This window comes from Verticillium dahliae, genomic scaffold, assembly GCF_000150675.1.
Source record: "Verticillium dahliae VdLs.17 supercont1.31 genomic scaffold, whole genome shotgun sequence".
In the NCBI taxonomy this organism is placed as follows: Eukaryota; Fungi; Ascomycota; class Sordariomycetes; order Glomerellales; family Plectosphaerellaceae; genus Verticillium; species Verticillium dahliae.
Window position 1 is genome coordinate 71,920 of NW_009276920.1, and position 17,080 is coordinate 88,999.

Here is a 17,080-nt window from a genome sequence, read left to right on the forward strand (position 1 = left end):
TTCGAGGAGGAGAAGGGCGAGTGGATGCAGCGGCTGTACAGATTGAGCGTCTTCTGGATGCTCGTCAGCGCCAGCGTGCCGTGGCGGAGCACGGGCGTGTTGCGCAGCAGCAGGATGGCGTTGGTCTTCATGGTGGCAGGGTTGAAGGACCAGGCGAGGGCAAAGACGTAGGTGCCAATGTAGAAGCTGTAGGTCCCGCGGTAGGGCTCGTCGTAGTGGTGGAAGCCGTAGCTGCTGTAGGCGATCTGCTGCAGGATGATGGGATCGATGTCGAAGTCGTCAAAGAGCTCGAGGAATCGTTCCTTGGCCATGTCAATGTCATCGTCGCCGCCGCGGTCAATGACGACGAGCTGCAGAGACGGAGAGATGTGCGCGAGAGCAGGTGCGGGAGCAGGTGCGGGAGGAGGTGCGGGAGGAGGTGAGGGTGCAGATGCGGGAGCAGGCAAAGGCGTTGTTGTGGGTGCGGGTGCGGCTCTCGGGGTCGGGGCAGCGAGGTCTGTCTTCAACTTGGTTTCGGAAATCTTGCCCACGTCGTTGAACTGGGGGATAGCCTCGTGGTCGCATTCAATCTTGATGAGACGGACGTCAAAATGTTTGCATGACACGGGTGGCTTCTTGAACTTGGCCGAGTCCGTAAAGGCGTCGGGTGACAGGCGGCGGAGGACGTCCATGGCGGGTGCTGCTGCTGCTGCTGCGGCTGGCTGTCGGACGAGGAGACGTTTGACGTGGTGTGCAGGTCGTGTTGGCTTGCTGGTCCAGCAGGGGACGCGAACAACCCTGGGCCGTCTGTCATCTTTATGCGATGGGTGTGACAGCCTTTGACAGGGAACGAAGCGGCTCTGCGTCGGTCACACACACACCCCCCAGGCTGGCCCCCAGGCTGGCCCCCAAACTGTGCAGATTCCCAAGCCGAAAAAGAGGCGCCCAGCTGAATTCAGCCTCACGACGCCAGGGTTGCCCATTGGGTTGTGTTGATGGTGGTGAGGGGTGGTCACATTGCATCGAGGGCGAGCCCAGGGTCGGTCGAGCCAAGCCAAGCCAGAGTCGAGGTGTGGGAAGGGCGGGAGGCACAGGCCGCGGACGAGCAGGTACCTTACCTAGGTACCTTATCTTACCTACCTTACAGTACCTTACGGTACCTGCCTACCTCCCTAGGCAGGTACCTGGGAATGCCCAAGAGCCAGTGCTGCTGTGCCATGTAGGTCCTGAAGGTAGGTTCCTTAGCTAAAGGCCCTTGATCCACCTTCCCAGGTACCTAGCTTACCGGGTAGGGATGTACTAAGTACCCATAAGGCCAGCACTGCCCCGCTGCATCTGGCGCGCGCCACATCGATACGTCACAGTATCTCTTGCCTTTTTCCACTCGACCATTAACCACGATCCTCAACCACGATCCTCAACCACGGTCCCCAACCACGATCCTGTCATGGTGTGGCTCTTCACGATCGACCTTGCCATGAGCCATCCCGTCACTGTCGATTAGCACGTATCTCTCGGCCATTCTGTAGCCACTGCTGTCTAGCAACTCCGACCACACACGACTGCATTTACACACACCTCGCCCATCATGCAAGGCTTCAACATGGGCCGCTACGTGCCCCCCGACCTCGAAGGCACCGTCTCCGGCAACGCCCTCCACGCCAAGCTGCCGCCAGGCCGCTCCGCCGCCAAGCCCGGCGTCCAGACGGTCCGCTTCGAGATGCCCTTCGCCATCTGGTGCTCGACCTGCCCGAAGCCCACCATCATCGGCCAGGGCGTGCGCTTCAACGCCGAGAAGCGCCGCACCGGCGCCTACCACTCGACCCCGATCTGGACCTTCCGCATGCGCCACGCCGCCTGCGGCGGCACCATCGAGGTGGCCACCGACCCGCAGAACACGGCCTACGTCGTCGTCGCCGGCGCCGCCAAGCGCGACACGGGCCCCGCGGCCCGCGACGGCGACGGCGACCTCGTCGTCATGACCGACGAAGAGAGGGCCGCCCTGCGCGCCAGCGCCTTTTGCGAGCCTCGAGAAGACCATCGACGACCGCGACGCCGCCGCCGCCGCGACCGACGCATCGACGACCTCGAGGACGTGGCGCGCCGCCAGTGGCTCGACCCCTACGCGCGCAACGCGCCCTGCGCCGCACGTTCCGCGTCGGCCGCCGCGAGAGGGAGCGCCAGGCCGGGGTGGACGACGGCCTGCGCGCGCGCATCGGCTTCGACTTGGACCTGCTGCCCGCCACCGAGGCGGATGCGACGAGGGCTGCCCTCGTCGAGTTTGGGGACCACGACGACGACGACGGCGACGACGCAGGGAAGCGTGCCCACAGGACGTTGGCGAAGCCTCTGTTCGTCAAGGCTCACGGAGGCGGCAGGAGGGAGGAGAACAAAATAAAAAAGAGCGCGGCCGGCGGCGGCACGGCGGCGGCGACGCCCAAGAGCAAGCTGCTCGCTTCCCAGCGGAGAGCAGGCTTCGTGTCGGAGCTTGTCGGCAACACGCGCATGGCCACCGATCCATTCTTGGTGGACGCCAAGATGTCGAGCTCATCGACCAAGATGAAAGGCCTCATTTCAGGGATCAAGCGCAAGAGAGAGGCTGCCGAAGGAGCTGACGCAGAACAGCCGACGCGCGAAACGGCACAACAGGAAGCCGCACCACCAATGGGATTGGTAGCCTATGACTCGGAGTCGGATTGAGAAAGGGCTCACACCCCAGGGACAAACTGCATTAGAAGGCGGCGTTGTTTTTCACATGTTTTCTTTTACGTCAAGATACCCCGGGCTGGCACTGATTTGGGATGGAAGGACCATCAACCAATAGCCATGACATGCAATTTTATCTCATGCTTCTTCGCCCTTCATCTGAACACTGATGGTAAATTCAATCATTCCCTAAACCTAAAGGCCGCCTCATCCAGGGGGCATCCATGTATGACCTATTCGACGAATATCCCAAAAAGCACGGAAAGCAATCCAAACACACCTATACAGTCCGGTCAAGGAGTCGAGGGCGCTGCGTTTCGATCCTCTGCATGAAAACTCCCCATCATTTCAAAACGCCCCGTCGGCAAGTACTCCGCGAGCATCAAGTGGCCCGAAAGGCAAACAACAAAAAGAAAAGAGCTCGCTTGTCCTGGCGACGGATGGGTTTTTAGACGCGGCTAGAAAGGATCAGTGCCACTGGCTGTCGTAGCCCCGCTGGTCGGCCAAGCTGCAAAAAGGCAACAGAACGATCAAACATCCATCCTGCCAGCGGGCTGGTCGTCGTCGTCATCGCCGAAGCTGCCTACCGAAGACATGTCGTCATCGTCCTCGCTTTCTGCGCCAGCCTCGTTTGCTGCGTCCTTGCTTGCGTACTTTTGCACGTATTCTGTGGTCCATCATCAGCACGTCGTTGCTTTCTTATGACCATCTCGGTAGCACACACCCTTGACCTTGACGTCGTAGCTCTTGGGCTCCCTGATCATCAGGGCGGCCGCCTCGCCGTTGAGCGGATCGGTGGGGTTCGGGTATCGCAGAAGCTGAGGGAGGAAGACCTCGAAGATGTTGATCATATCGAACATTGGCGACCAGGTCTGGTTGATGACGTCCAGGCACACGGAGCCCGACCTGCGGATAGGCCCGCGTCAGTCTTTCGTAATTCCTGTTTGTTCCGTATGCTTCCTGCTCTTCTGTAGGCCCACTCACAGCTCGTCAATATTGGGATGGAAGATTCGGTTGACGAAGCCGATGCTTGGAGATTTGTAGGGGTAGTTGTCGGGGAGCTCGACGTGAACTTTCCAGTTGCCGCCTTCGAAGGGTGCTGCTCCAGGTCAGCATACAGGTCTGCCATTCCATGTTGGTAGTGTGGTCCGACTGACTCTCCGTGGGGCCCTTGAAGCGGACGTAAAACTCTTGCCTGTGTCGGAGTGGTCAGAATGTCGTCGAGTGTCCGGTTGGCCGTCGAATACTACTTACACTAAGATCGGTTAGCAACGGGTATGGGATGAAGGGCGGGGTACTGGTGATTCGGAGACGAACTGTTGTCATTCACAAGCGTGACTTCATAGTCGCTCATGAGCCTAGAGGCAGTGTTAGTTGTACCATGGGGTCAACCATGACCTGAGAGATCGTACATCCTGCGACATGTTAGCTAGTGGGACTGCAGAACTACGGAACTGCGCCACCGTACTTCATGACCTGTTGAATGTACCAGTCAGCAACTCTGCGTCCTTCTGGCAACCTTGCGTACAGAGTGTGGGAGGCGGAGCACATACATCAGTCTCGATTCTGCGGCGCGGGCTGCTCATCTTGCCGGATGCTGTGGGTTCTCGCGATAGGTGGCGTTGTCAATTCGATGGTTACGTTGGCGGACTATGAACGTGGTGGAGATAGGTCCTTGTTGAGAGATGACTCGCAATGCTTCGGCTCGACTGGAATGGCGAAAGGCAGAGGTTGTTGGAGGAAACGGGGTTCAATACAGGCTGTGCGGTATGCTGGGCTGAGGGGTCAGAGGGCGAGTCACGAGATTATGTAGAAGGGTTGACAAAGAGGGGTGAAGTCGGGTTCCTCCTGGAACCGTCCAAGTTGCAGTCACGCGTGATGATGCAGTGAGGTGGGCGGCACCGGGACGATAAGCTAGGCCCGGATGGGTCTGATAAGCCAACGAGCTCCTCGTTGGCGGGGTCCATCCCTGGATCACCGAGCCGAGTGGGACACTGGTCCTCTGACGTGTGACGGCGCTTGCCCACTAGGACCGACCAGCGTCCTTGTGCCTGCTCTGCGGGGAGGCCTTGCATGACTGAACGACTCTGAGGATGGTCATCGCGGGATACAGTTGTTGCACAGCTTCGGGGGTGGGCAATATGTAAATTGTGATGTGAATGCTGCCTGCCTGGGTATCTAGGTAGGCAGACAGTGGAACATCACGGCGCGGCGACACTCAGGAAAGGGGTTCGTTGCATTTGGGAACCTCGATAGAGCCAGGTACCTACGTGAAGCACATGCCCGAATAGTGCATCAAAAGAGCCTCGCTCACCTTGATGTCCTGCAATAAGCATCATGGATTGCCTTTCAACTGACATACGCCCCCCCGCCTGCCACCTGTCGTCCTGAAGTACTGCGGGTGGGAGAGTGGGAAGCCCAAGCCCCTCGAGACACAGTCGGCATTGTGGGATGTGGACACGGGTGTCGAGGAAGATGATGTCTTCGGGCATCAACTACTCATCTGCAAATCGAGTTGCAACCCCGAGGAGGAAGCTCATGAACAACCAAACCAAGACAGCACCTCCTGTATTGAGCCAAGTGTTGGGAACAGACTTGCCAGATCCGAACGGCCCTCGCCAGCACGGGGTGCCGAGGTAAATTGCTGACATAACCGAGCTGAACCAGATACTGGCAGCCCTCCGGGCCAGAACACACTTTCCAGGCATTAGCGGCCCCTAGTGGGGGAGGGTGGTCCAGGGGGGCGCTGGCCTTTATTATTAGGTAGTGTTCAGAAATTCCAACACCACAAGACGGTGCAGAGCATGAGCATTTCTACGCAGCATATACCATCATGACCTCGACAATAAAAGAACCTTCCGCACCAAGAACTCACCCGCCCTAATTTTCTCTCCTCATAAAAAAAAATTGGAAAGAAGCACACTCGAACTCCATTCGGAAGCATCATCTTTTCTCGGGCTCTGATCATTGCAATCCCCTGCTGAGCTGCCACAACTATTTTTCGAGGTACCTTGGTTTATGCCAATGTCGCTCCCATTTAAAAGTACCTTCTTCCGGTCGTGTGCCTCGGCTGCCCGAAGCACACGACCACACGTCAAACGCCGCCAAGCCCCTTTACGCCGCTGTGTCACAACACAACAAGCTGCGATGGAGTTCTCACTCGCCCATGGGCGCATCATCCGGAAATGCGCGGAAAAAGGTGACCCTAGGCCAGCTCAGGAGTCAGCATCGCAAGGGCGACCCGATCACGGTCATCACAGCACATGACTTCCCAAGCGCCTACGTTGGCGACATCGCGGGCATGGACATGATTCTCGTGGGCGACAGCCTCGCCATGGTCGCCTTGGGGATGGAGGACACGAGCGAGGTGCTCGTCGAGGAGATGCTGTTGCACTGTCGATCGGTCGCACGCGCGACCAAGAGCGCCTTCACCGTGAGTACCATACGCGCACTGTCCCCTCCGTGGCAATGACTAACTGCGTCAAAGATTGGCGACCTGCCGATGGGCTCGTATGAGATCTCGCCGGACCAAGCGCTGGAGACGGCGATTCGCTTCATCAAGCAGGGCCGTATGCAAGGTATCAAGCTCGAAGGCGGCAAGGAGATGGCCCCCACCATCCGCAAGATCACGCAGGCCGGCATCCCCGTACTCGGCCACGTTGGCCTGACCCCACAGCGGCAAAACGCCTTGGGCGGCTTCCGTGTTCAGGGCAAGACGGCGGCAGGAGCGGCGAAGCTCCTGGAGGATGCGCTGGCTGTGCAGGAGGCTGGCGCCTTCGCCATGGTAGTGGAGGCCGTGCCGGCTGAGGTCGCGACGCTCGTGACGCAGAAGCTCTCGGTGCCAACAATAGGCATTGGCGCCGGTAACGGGTGTTCGGGCCAGGTACTGGTGCAAGTTGACATGATTGGCAACTTCCCTCCAGGTCGCTTCTTGCCCAAATTTGTCAAGAAGTATGGCGATGTCTGGGGCGAGAGTCTCAAGGCGATCGAGGCCTACAAGCGCGAGGTGAAGAGCCGGGAGTACCCGGCGCCGGAGCACACGTATCCTATCTCGAAGGAGGAGCTGGAGGCATTTGAGGCGGCGGTCGAGAAGATTTGAGGCCTTTGAGTATCAGCATTGGGTTGAGTTGCGATAGAGCGAGACTGGTTGCATTCTTGGTGTTCGGCGTAGTTGGTGATCTCTTGAGCATGGAGCATTGCATATCATGGAGGCTTGGATTGGAAAAGAAGAATGCAGAACCTTTGTAGCCCTGGTTTGTTTTCCATTTCGAGGGTGCTTTCGAGTGTCAGCATCGATAAGGCAGGTATTAACAGAAATATGAGCCACTATGTTGGGGCACATTTTTTGACATACCTGGGTGCATGTGGCGAGGCATATGAGCGACTAGCCAACTTGAGGTGAGAGTTCATCCGAAGGCTGGTGTCATGGAGTAAGAGATAACGAGTTGGTCGCTCATGTCCTTGAAGCAGCCATGCAGGTTCCCCACGACTTCGTCGAGGGAAGGGGCAAAGGCGCTGTTGACATAACAGAAGACACTGTCGGTGCTTTGGACTTTGAGCTTCTTGCGCAAGTGCTGGACAATGTTTTCAAATTTCTGATCGGCGCTGATCTTGAAGACGGAGCGGGCGAGAGATGGGGCACTGCCGATAGGCTTGAAGCTGACGACGACCTTGTCGTTGGGAAAGAGGCCAGCACTGGCGAGGGCGGCCGTGACATCGCGGGGTTGGGCTGTGAGTATGGCGGAGGCCGACATGGTCAAGGGAATGTCGGGCGAGGTGGTGCGGTCGGGTATAGGGGAGTCAGGGGGCGAGGCTGGGGGGGATTGCTGCGCCGGAGAAGACATGGTGACGCCTGCGGTAGTTGTGGTGGTGTTTCAATCTTTGATGCAACACTTGAGAGGGCCGAATGCCAGCCTTGCAAGGCGTGATGCAGTAGTACGAATAGGCGTGAGGGTCTGCAGATGGTCACCCATGTGAGGTAGTTGAACGGTTGGGTTGATATTGTGTCGAGTTGGGATCTTGAAGGTTGGACTGGCCGTGGTTGCCTGACGAGATGAGCCTTTATCGGCGTGACGAGGTACTGTATGTGCATGACTTCGATCTTGAAGTCCAGAGGTTGTGATCCCCACTCTTGCCGGAGGTCCAGCCGACGCAGCCAATTAAACCATGCTAAGGGGTCGCCTCACAGCCAGGTAGGTACCCAAGTGCCAGAATGGCCCCCTATAAGCCTCTATCGTCCCCTGTAGGCCCCCGTAGGTCCGCTGGGAAACGCCGGTCTCTCCTGCCATGTCGTCCAACGAATGGCATGAGCAGCTAGCCAGTCCCTCTTGCCTCGTGTACAGTACCATTCCCCTGAGCAGCTGACTGGCCAAAGAGAGCAACATCAACGCATCACCAACTGCCACTTGTTGGGCCACAGATGTCTTCATTCGTTCGACATTCTTGCTACCTCCGAGTATCAACCCGACTTTGCCGCAGACAAGGCACAACATGCGCCCTCGATGGCCTCCCTTCTTGGGAATAGCCTGCCTATTTGGCGCACGATCAAGCCATCTGGTGGCGTACCGGGATATTTACTTCTCCTTGCCGTCATCTCTGTACCGTTAGTTGACCTGAGGCTGCAGTTCAAGGCCCGAATTGAGCTTTCCCATCCTCTCGGACCACTTCTCTCACGCAAATTTGACTTGCCTCCCTGAGACCGGTGCTTTGAGCCATCTCACTTGCTTCAAGCACCTATCGACCTTGCGCACCCCTCGCTCTTTTACTCTCACATGTGCTGGACAACATACCTTGGTACCTGAGCCATTGCAGCCGCGGCAATTACGGCCATCACCAAGTTGCACCTTGTGTCTGTCCCATCGCATCAGCGATCCGCCGAGACACACAAGGAGACTCTTGTGATACTGCTCCCCTTTTTGTTCGCGGGCTGCGTTACGATTTCTACGATCCTGTTTCGTACCATATCAAGCTCAAGTTCTCTTCCTGGTAGTTTCCGCGGCAAAAACCACATCACCCATTGACGGAGCTCTTCTTCGCCTCCTTCTGCCCTTGACTCTCCTTCCGGAGCCTCCCACAATGGATGACAACCTTTTCGCCCCTCGGCATGCTTCTGTCGCCCTCAAAACTTGGAAGAAGCTACAGGATCTCAAAGCCGGTACTTCTATAGCCCTCGACGGTCGATCCCTTGACGTCGCCTCCGTCGTTGCCGTCGCTCGCCATGGCCTCGTACCTCACATCAAAGAAGACCCCCAACTGAAAGAGCGTCTACAACAAAGCATTGACGTCCTGAACAGCCATCTGGATCATGATTGGGTTATCTATGGTGTTAACACCGGCTTTGGTGGGAGTGCCGATGCCAGAACCGAAAAGCTCCGCAGACTTCAAATCTCTCTCCTTCAGCACACGCAAAGTGCCATTATTGCCACCTCTGACGTGAACGGCGAGCTCCTCGACCGCGATGGGCAGTCTCATGCCATTCCCACCGACTGGGTTAAAGCCGCCATCCTGGCGAGAGCAAACCAGAATCTTCGCGGCCACAGTGCCGTCAGGCTGGAGGTCATTCAGACACTGCTTAAGCTGCTCTGGTTCGATATCACACCGGTGGTGCCTCTACGCGGCACCATATCCGCCTCGGGCGATCTCATGCCCCTATCCTATATCGCCGGCACCCTGACAGGAAGCCCCGGAATCCGAGTCCGCCATGGGCCTTCCGCCCCTCATAGGCTGACCACAGCCCAGGCTGCCTTTGAGATGCACAACATCACACCTATTGAGCTCGCCCCGAAAGAAGGCCTGGGTCTCATCAACGGCACGGCACCTTCTGTAGCTCTCGCTGCTCTCATCGTACATGAATCTCAGCAGCTTGCCATCCTTGCCCAGCTGCTCACCGCTTTCACCGCAGAGTCCCTTGCCGGCAACGTGGAATGGTCGAACCCCTTTATTCACGCCATCCGGCCCCACCCTGGTCAACGGGAGGCGGCCTCGACCATTCGCGCCCTCCTCAAAGGGTCCACGTTTGTCACCGGCCTCGAGTCCCGGAAGCGCACCGGCGAGGGCCTCTGGCAAGATCGCTACTCCACGCGTACAGCCCCCCAATGGCTCGGCCCTTACCTGGAGGACCTCCTCCTCGCCCAACGCCAGATCGAGATCGAGCTCAACTCGACCTCTGACAATCCCGTCATCGATACAGCCGCAGGTCCCGAGGGCGATGTTTACTCGGGCGGCAACTTCCAAGCGACAGCCGTCACGTCAGCCATGGACAAGACGAAGAATGCCCTGCAGATGATCGGCCGCATGGTCTACTCGCAATGCACGGAGCTCATCAACCCGTCACTCAATAACGGCCTTGACGCTAACCTCGTCTTCGGCGACCCAGACAACTCGTACACGATGAAGGGCATCGACGTCAATATGAGTGCTTACATGGCCGAGCTCGCTGCCCTCGCTCACCCCGTCTCGGCCCACGTGCAATCGGCCGAGCTGCACAACCAAGGCATCAACTCGCTCGCCTTTCTCTCGGCCCGCCGCACGATGGAGGCACTCGACATCCTCGCCCACATGTGCGCTTGCCACGCCTACGTCTGCTGCCAAGCCATCGACCTGCGGCACTACCACCGCCGCTTCCTCGCCGCCCATACACCGCTTCCCGCGCTTGCCTCTATCAGCATCAAGCTCGACGAGGCGCAGCGTGCCGAAGTGGTCGCGCTCTTCACTGACACTTGGCACGACGACAACAAGACAAGTTACCAGACCCGCTGCCGCCGCGTAGCCTCCCGCGTAGCCTCGCACATCCTCTCCCTGGCCATGGCACAGGGCTTCGCGCCCCTGGAAGCCATCGCGGCATTCGAGATTGGTCTCTGCAAGGACATGCTTGCCTGGGTCGCGGACCCCGCAAACGACCCCGAGCCGGCCGTGTCGGTCCCGACGGGAAACCCGGCTATGCCTGGACTGGGTCATGGGTCGAGCGTGCTGTACGGCGTCGTCCGCGGGGCGCTCGCCATACCATTCAAACGCGGGGTTCTCGCCCACGGGCAGCCGACGATCGGAAGTGACGTGAGTAAGGTGTACGAAGCTGTGCGGTTGGGGGCCGTCATGGACACCATCATGGGCGAGCTCTCAGGACTATGGGAGGAGCAGCCGGCACCAACAAGAGCAAAGCTATAGGATAAGGGGGCTAAAGCACGAAAGGGTAGTAGATTCGCGGTTCCCAGGCTGTAAAGCGATGCGCAGCTTGGAAACCAAATGACAACTCTTCTCTGGAAATTGCATTCGATATGCAAAAACGAATTTCAACACCATTTTAACAATAAGACTCCTGTGGCAACCTCCCAAGAACCAGTTTCATCTCGATCACATCCCCTCACAGAAAACGGGCCCTTGAAGAACCTTACATACACCAGTATCTTTCCTGACAGCAAAAGTGCCTAGAGGAACCACGAATTGAGTACCGAAGGAATCTCTTCCGTTCATAGATCCCACCTTCCAGACGTACAGACTACGTCGCCTCCTTATCCCAGGCAGACGACGGCACGACTAGCTCTTTTTCGCGGTGCCTTCGTACGATACGTCTGTCTTCACTTATCCTTACATGATCTCATCTACCCTTTGATTTCCGCCTCCCTGGGCCGCCCCGTTGTGCCTATCTCATCTTACTCGGGGGGGGGGTGGATGGGGTTGAAGTCTTTCCACAGGGAACACACTGTCGGCTCGAATCTAAGTTAGTTGAAGAATATGCTCCCGACTCCTGGCCATCATGACTCCGTCTCCAACGATGCCGCCACTCCGCCGTCTGCCCTCTCGATACCCTCTCGCAGTTCATTTCCACAAGCAGTCGAATTCGGAATGCTTGAACCGAGCCACCCCCGCCGCCAATCATGTACTGTACGACGCTCAGTCTGCTGCTGCCGGAGCGCGTAAGTAATCTGAGCTCACATCATTCGTCACCATGAGCGAGCCTTATTGCTCACCCTGACCCCGCTTCGTGTGCAAAGATTCTGCCTGATGGACAGATCTTCGTCACTCTAACCATCCATTATACGAATATTCTCGTTGATGACGACTTCAAGAGTGCATTTCATGGCCGACATTCCACGCTCCTGACGGAGGTTGGAGACAAGGCGGGACCCACAGACACCAATGTAATGGTCTCAGCATGCAAGCGAAAGCTGGACAGTTTTTACGACGACCTGAAGAAGCGATTGCAGGGACATCGCATTGGCTGGGAACGGTTTAAGATAGTCTTTCAGGCGAGGAAACTGGAGGAGGCGGTCAAGAGCCTTCATAGACAATGTGCCGCCTTGAACGAATTGGTGGTCCTAGACACCCTGGCTCTCGTTGTCCATGTTCACAAACAAGTCACAGACGCGAGGAAAGAGCAACAAGGCTGGCAAGTGGACCGAGAGGATAAAGCCATCCTCGACTGGATCACAACGGCGGACTATAGCACGCAGCAGAGCGATTTCGTCAGACGTCGGCAAGCGGGCACTGGTCAGTGGCTATTGGACTCGGCGGAATACCAGCAGTGGATCGAAACGTCACAGCGGACTCTATTTTGTCTAGGCATCCCTGGAGCTGGCAAGACAATTCTTACATCGATTGTCATTGACAACCTCTATATTCGGTTCCGGGATGACGAGCACGTCGGCATAGCATTCCTATACTGTAACTTTCGACGACAGGCGGAACAGAAGGTTGAAGATCTACTATCAAGCTTGCTGAAGCAGCTATCCCAGAATCACACATCCTTGCCAGAGTGCGTCAGAAGTCTACATAGTAAACACAAAGGCAAGACTCGGCCAACCCTCGAGGAACTATCTAGAGCACTGCAGACTGTGGCGAAGATCTTTTCAAGGACCTTCATCGTTGTCGACGCTCTTGATGAATGCCAGCTATCTGATGGTAGTCGACATCAGTTTCTGACGGAGATATCCGCGCTGCAGACCACGTCTAGAGCCAACTTCATCGCAACATCGAGATATACTGCAAACATTACCGAAATGTTCACGGGCAGCGTATCACTGGGTATTCGAGCACGCGCGGAAGATGTCCAGAGATATCTCAAGGGCAACATGGCTCACATGCCGGCATGTGTCAATCGGAGTCCAGATTTACAGGCTGAGATTACAACCAAGATCGTCGAAGCTGTCGATGGAATGTATGATTGTGCCCCCTAAATCTCACGGGACTATGCTAACTGAACCAGGTTCCTTCTTGCGCAACTGCATCTCGACTCCTTGAAGGGGAAGAGATCCCCCAAAGCTGTCCGCTCGGCTCTGAGCGTGTTGCACGCCGGCTCTCAAGCGTATGACCTTGCGTACGATGATGCGATGAAGCGCATCGAGGGTCAGCGCAAGGACGAGGTGGAGCTCGCGAAGCAAGTTCTGTCGTGGATCACCTGCGCCAAGCGGCCGCTATCCACAATAGAGCTCCAGCATGCACTTGGTGTTGAAGTGGGTGAAACGGAGCTGGACCTCGACAACATCTCACAGCCAGAAGACATAATGTCTGTTTGTGCGGGACTGGTCACGGTGGACGAGGAGAGCAACATCATCCGCTTGGTGCACTATTCTACGCAGGAATATTTCATGCGCACGTGGAAACGATGGTTTGCAGATGCACAGACGGAGATCACAAAGGTCTGCGCCACATCTCTATCGTTCAGCTCTTTTGAGTCGGGGTTCTGCCGCACAGATGCCGACTTCGAGGACCGATTACGACTCCACCCTCTCTACGACTACGTCGCCCACTTCTGGGGTGACCATGCTCGAGAGGCCGGAGAAACTTCTCCGGCGGTTCTTGGTTTACTTAGGAACGAGAAAAATGTTGAGGCACAGGTTCAGGTCCTGTGGGTGGCCGAAAGGTTTCGCCCACGAGGATACAGCCAGCGGTTTCCAAAGAGAATGCAAGGGCTCCATGTCACAGCATATTTTGGGCTAGAAAAAGCTGGGAAGGGACTTTTGGACAGCGGCGACAGACCAGACATGAAGGACAGTTATGGCCGGACGTCGCTATCGCGGGCTGCGGAGAACGGACGCGAAGCGATGGTAAAGCTACTTCTCGATACGGAAAAGGTCAACTTCAACTCCAAGGATGGAGACGGCCGGACACCACTATCATGGGCCGCTTTGAAAGGAAACGAGGCGGTAGTCAAGATGCTTCTCGATAAGGAAAACGTCGATGTTAACTCGAGGGATAGTCAAGGCCGGACACCACTATAATTAGCCGCTTTTTACGGGAAAGAGGCAATAGTTAAGGTGCTTCTCGGTAATGAAAAAGTCGACGTTAACTCGAGGGATAAAACATACGATCAGACACCACTATAGTGGGCTATCATGAGCGGATGCGAGGCGGCAGTCAAGATACTCCTCGATAAGGGACAAGTCAATGGAAAACCAAAGGACACAAAATACTGGCGCAAACTATTGTTCTAGGCCGCCGCGAACGGATGCGGGGCAGTGGTTAAGATACTTTCCATGTCAAATTCCCATATTGATGCAGAAGGTACACACACAGCTTGACCACACTACAACTATCGGCCTTCAAGGGCGGGGATCACGTGGAGGAATTGCTATCAGCATATGATGCCCCAGTTCTGTCTGAATCCGACGGTTTGCAGAGTCTATTAGCTAGCAGATGGGCAGATGGGCAGATGAATTTAACGTATACAGTGTTCAACTTGACCTAAATCAAGACAACGGTGTGGAGTATCCTCACTTGAAATGGACGTCAATCTCAGGGAAGGGAGTTATTTTCTTGTCTGGATACGCATCCCGTCTCTTCCTTGCATTGGCATTTGAAACAATTAGGTGGTGAACTTCAGAGACCCTTGCTTTGCCTATCGTGTCTGACAATACTCCCAACAACGTGGTTCGCCCACAATGTACATGACTTCAAGGTACATACAAGCGAAGTGAGTCACGCATTAAAGACCATGTCTACTACTCAGTCGGCTTACATGAGACATACGATATCATTTGTATCAACTGCTCAGTAAATCTACACGAAAACGCTCATAACGCCATGATTATCGTGACCCCTTTCTTCCCGGGTCAACGTGACTAGGCATGTCCAGTTTCTGCCACTCTGGGGCCTGGATCCTGTTGCCCCCTCCAAGCTCTGTCTCCCTCCTCCAAGATCACATGCCCTTGTACCCGCTTGCCGTCGCCAACGTGATTCCGCAGTAGTACCATTCAACCCTCCGAAAAGTAAGAAAAAAGAAGGAGATCCCATTCGATGGGAGCCACTATGTAAATGCTTCATGCCGTACGCCGCTGTGCATGCAATGCCTCCTTTGCCTGGTGGTCGACGCAAAAAATCGAAGGGAAGGTGAAGATGAATGAAGTCTCGAGGGACGACAATGCTGAACCAAGTGGTATCTTATTGATGGCTTCCTCGTGTGAGGGGAAGGCCATGGCTCGCGCAGTAATGATGAAAAACAAAGCACGTTCCGTGTGCTGAGGACTGGTTGATTGGTTGTTGGAATTAGGGTATCGTTGAGTAGCCGAAGCGGAGAAGGGCAGATAATCGAGAAGTCAAAGCGAAGAGGTTGTGGGAGGCAGGAGAAAGGCGAGATAGGTCCGCATCAGAGTGCAGCCTGCCACTCGCTGTAGTATTGTGAGCGAGGTTTACAGCGTTGTCGTTCGAGCTTCCCCAGAAGCTCATCGAGCTCGGCCCAGTTGTCGAGGTTTTCGGCGAATTTGCGGTGCTTGCGAGAAAGGATGTGCTAAAACGAGTCAGCAAAGCAAAGTCTGGGTAAGATTCACCACGCTACGTACCTCATCGAAGTCCTTAAATTTGTCCTGACAGTTCTCACAATAGCCAGGCTTGAGATCCCGTTTGCTCTTCTGGGGCAGGGCCGACTGCGCCTTGGTGCTGGCCCGCGTCTGCCTCAACTCAGCCTTATGGGCGTCCTCCCTCGATCAGTTCCAGGCGTCGACTAGTGGCCCGTACGGTGCTCCCGGATCTGCTAGATGCGACATCGACACTGAGGTCGGGTCGCCGAGAGCTGGGGTCTTGCGAATAGGATGTGCCTCTCTGGAGAACCTTGCGCTGAAGTCCATGAATCTCCTTGCTCGTGCCCGCCTTGGCGGCGCCGGTACCGGTGGCTGATGAGATCATCTGAGAACGAATGGCAGAAGTGACATTGGACGGCTGGACACCTGATGCGACAGGCTCTCCGGCAAGGAAGCGGCCGGCAGGCGCTCGGCTGACAAAACCAAAGTCGGACGGCTTGGACTCGATCGTCTTGGGCGCCTTGAAGACGTCGGCGGGGTTCACAGAGGTAGCGCGGACCTGCTCCTGACCGTTCTGCATCTCAGCCAGAGTTCGCTTACCAATGACGGCTTTCGGCGCCTGCGCCTCAGGAGGCTGTAGGCTGGGGCGAGCTTCGATGACACGCCTGGCGGCCCTCTCCTTCTCTTCGGCCCGAGACTTCCTCGCTGCACGGTCGACGGGGTCAACTTCCTCCACGAAGGGGCAGCGTCCATCGGTGACGGTTCTGAACTGCGGCCACTCTCCCTCATACTTGCTGGCCCTCGGGTACTCGCGCACCATGATGGGCTTTTGCTTCTCGTCCATGTCGTAAACATAAATGTAAGGTCCTCTGAACTGGATCAGCTCGCGGCTGGCGACGGTTGGGTCTCGGTCAGAAGGTCCGTTAAGTCGCTCCCGCTGCAGGAGCTGGGACAGGTTTGGCTCTTCGGCCGCCTTCTTGCCCCCCAAGCCGTGCCGACCAGCATCGTCTTTGCCGGCATGTGCGATGGCCACGGCAGCATGAGGGTCAGGCTGCAGAAGGATCTCGAGCATCCTCTGAAATTTCTCCAAGGGCCAGATCTTCTTGCCCATATCGCGGGCCTTGTGCAGAATGTCATTGTTTCGCATGGGCTTGGGCCGGCGGAGGCTGTCATCCTGCAGTTGAGCGTGTGTCCTCTTGGTGCCGGTATCGAATAGACGCCGCCGAGTGTCGGTAGATCGGTTGAGCAGGGAAGGATTGATCGTCTGCGGCTGCTCCTCATGAGCATGCTGCTCGTGGTGCGAGGCATGAACCTCGTCCTCGGTGGGAATGGGGCGGGTGGTCACAACGTGGGTGATGTTGTAAGAGAAGAAGCATTCATCGCGATAGATGAAAAGCAACACAGACAGCATAAGAAGGGAGAACATATAGACCGGAAGGGGGGGTCATACAGCTCCCAGGCTGACAGCCTGCTTGGACAGCTATAGCGGAGATCCTCGGAGATGCTATCAAAGTAGAACAACATCTAGGGAAACCTCGCCAGGTACTCCTTCTGCCATTGCCGGATCTTTTCGACACTGTTATCCAGATGGATATGCTCATGTAGATGAGCGGTCCTATCCATAGAGACAGGCGGACAGAACGATGGAGCAGGACGCACCTATG

General features: G+C 56.4%; 8 protein-coding genes across 8 annotated transcripts in view; 4 read left to right on the forward strand and 4 right to left on the reverse strand.

Moving 5' to 3' along the window:
• The window catches only part of VDAG_10053 (uncharacterized protein), a gene marked incomplete at both ends in the record, with an annotated part of 1,769 nt that extends 1,098 nt beyond the window's left edge, over positions 1–671 (reverse strand). Inside the window, one exon of the mRNA XM_009651317.1 lies at positions 40–671. Within this exon, the coding sequence (XP_009649612.1) occupies positions 40–671 (632 nt within the window). The remainder of the gene's footprint in view (positions 1–39) is intronic.
• An 896-nt stretch (positions 672–1,567) lies between these two features.
• VDAG_10054 (coiled-coil domain-containing protein) lies at positions 1,568–2,679 on the forward strand (the record flags this gene model as incomplete). The annotated part of the gene is made up of 2 exons (XM_009651318.1): positions 1,568–2,088; positions 2,154–2,679. 2 exons carry the CDS (start codon positions 1,568–1,570, stop codon positions 2,677–2,679), a joined length of 1,047 nt encoding a protein of 348 aa, XP_009649613.1.
• Positions 2,680–2,839: 160 nt separating this feature from the next.
• VDAG_10055 (ubiquitin-conjugating enzyme) lies at positions 2,840–4,271 on the reverse strand (the record flags this gene model as incomplete). The annotated part of the gene is made up of 7 exons (XM_009651319.1): positions 2,840–3,352; positions 3,410–3,591; positions 3,670–3,784; positions 3,843–3,880; positions 3,984–4,043; positions 4,136–4,161; positions 4,239–4,271. 7 exons carry the CDS (start codon positions 4,269–4,271, stop codon positions 3,216–3,218), a joined length of 591 nt encoding a protein of 196 aa, XP_009649614.1. The 3' UTR covers positions 2,840–3,215.
• A 1,580-nt stretch (positions 4,272–5,851) lies between these two features.
• VDAG_10056 (3-methyl-2-oxobutanoate hydroxymethyltransferase) lies at positions 5,852–7,011 on the forward strand (the record flags this gene model as incomplete). Its single annotated transcript, XM_009651320.1, has 2 exons — positions 5,852–6,118; positions 6,173–7,011. The coding sequence occupies 2 exons, from the start codon at positions 5,852–5,854 to the stop codon at positions 6,782–6,784; spliced, it is 879 nt and encodes a 292-aa protein (XP_009649615.1). The 3' UTR covers positions 6,785–7,011.
• An 80-nt stretch (positions 7,012–7,091) lies between these two features.
• On the reverse strand, positions 7,092–7,529 carry VDAG_10057 (uncharacterized protein; the record flags this gene model as incomplete). The annotated part of the gene is made up of 1 exon (XM_009651321.1): positions 7,092–7,529. The coding sequence occupies one exon, from the start codon at positions 7,527–7,529 to the stop codon at positions 7,092–7,094; it is 438 nt and encodes a 145-aa protein (XP_009649616.1).
• Positions 7,530–8,760: 1,231 nt separating this feature from the next.
• VDAG_10058 (phenylalanine ammonia-lyase) lies at positions 8,761–10,848 on the forward strand (the record flags this gene model as incomplete). Its single annotated transcript, XM_009651322.1, has 1 exon — positions 8,761–10,848. One exon carries the CDS (start codon positions 8,761–8,763, stop codon positions 10,846–10,848), a length of 2,088 nt encoding a protein of 695 aa, XP_009649617.1.
• A 589-nt stretch (positions 10,849–11,437) lies between these two features.
• VDAG_10059 (ankyrin repeat protein) lies at positions 11,438–13,901 on the forward strand (the record flags this gene model as incomplete). The annotated part of the gene is made up of 3 exons (XM_009651323.1): positions 11,438–11,597; positions 11,836–12,838; positions 12,887–13,901. The coding sequence occupies 3 exons, from the start codon at positions 11,438–11,440 to the stop codon at positions 13,899–13,901; spliced, it is 2,178 nt and encodes a 725-aa protein (XP_009649618.1).
• Positions 13,902–14,987: 1,086 nt separating this feature from the next.
• On the reverse strand, positions 14,988–16,842 carry VDAG_10060 (DBF zinc finger domain-containing protein; the record flags this gene model as incomplete). Its single annotated transcript, XM_009651324.1, has 3 exons — positions 14,988–15,406; positions 15,459–15,581; positions 15,634–16,842. 3 exons carry the CDS (start codon positions 16,840–16,842, stop codon positions 15,266–15,268), a joined length of 1,473 nt encoding a protein of 490 aa, XP_009649619.1. The 3' UTR covers positions 14,988–15,265.
• Between the last annotated feature and the right edge of the window lie 238 nt (positions 16,843–17,080).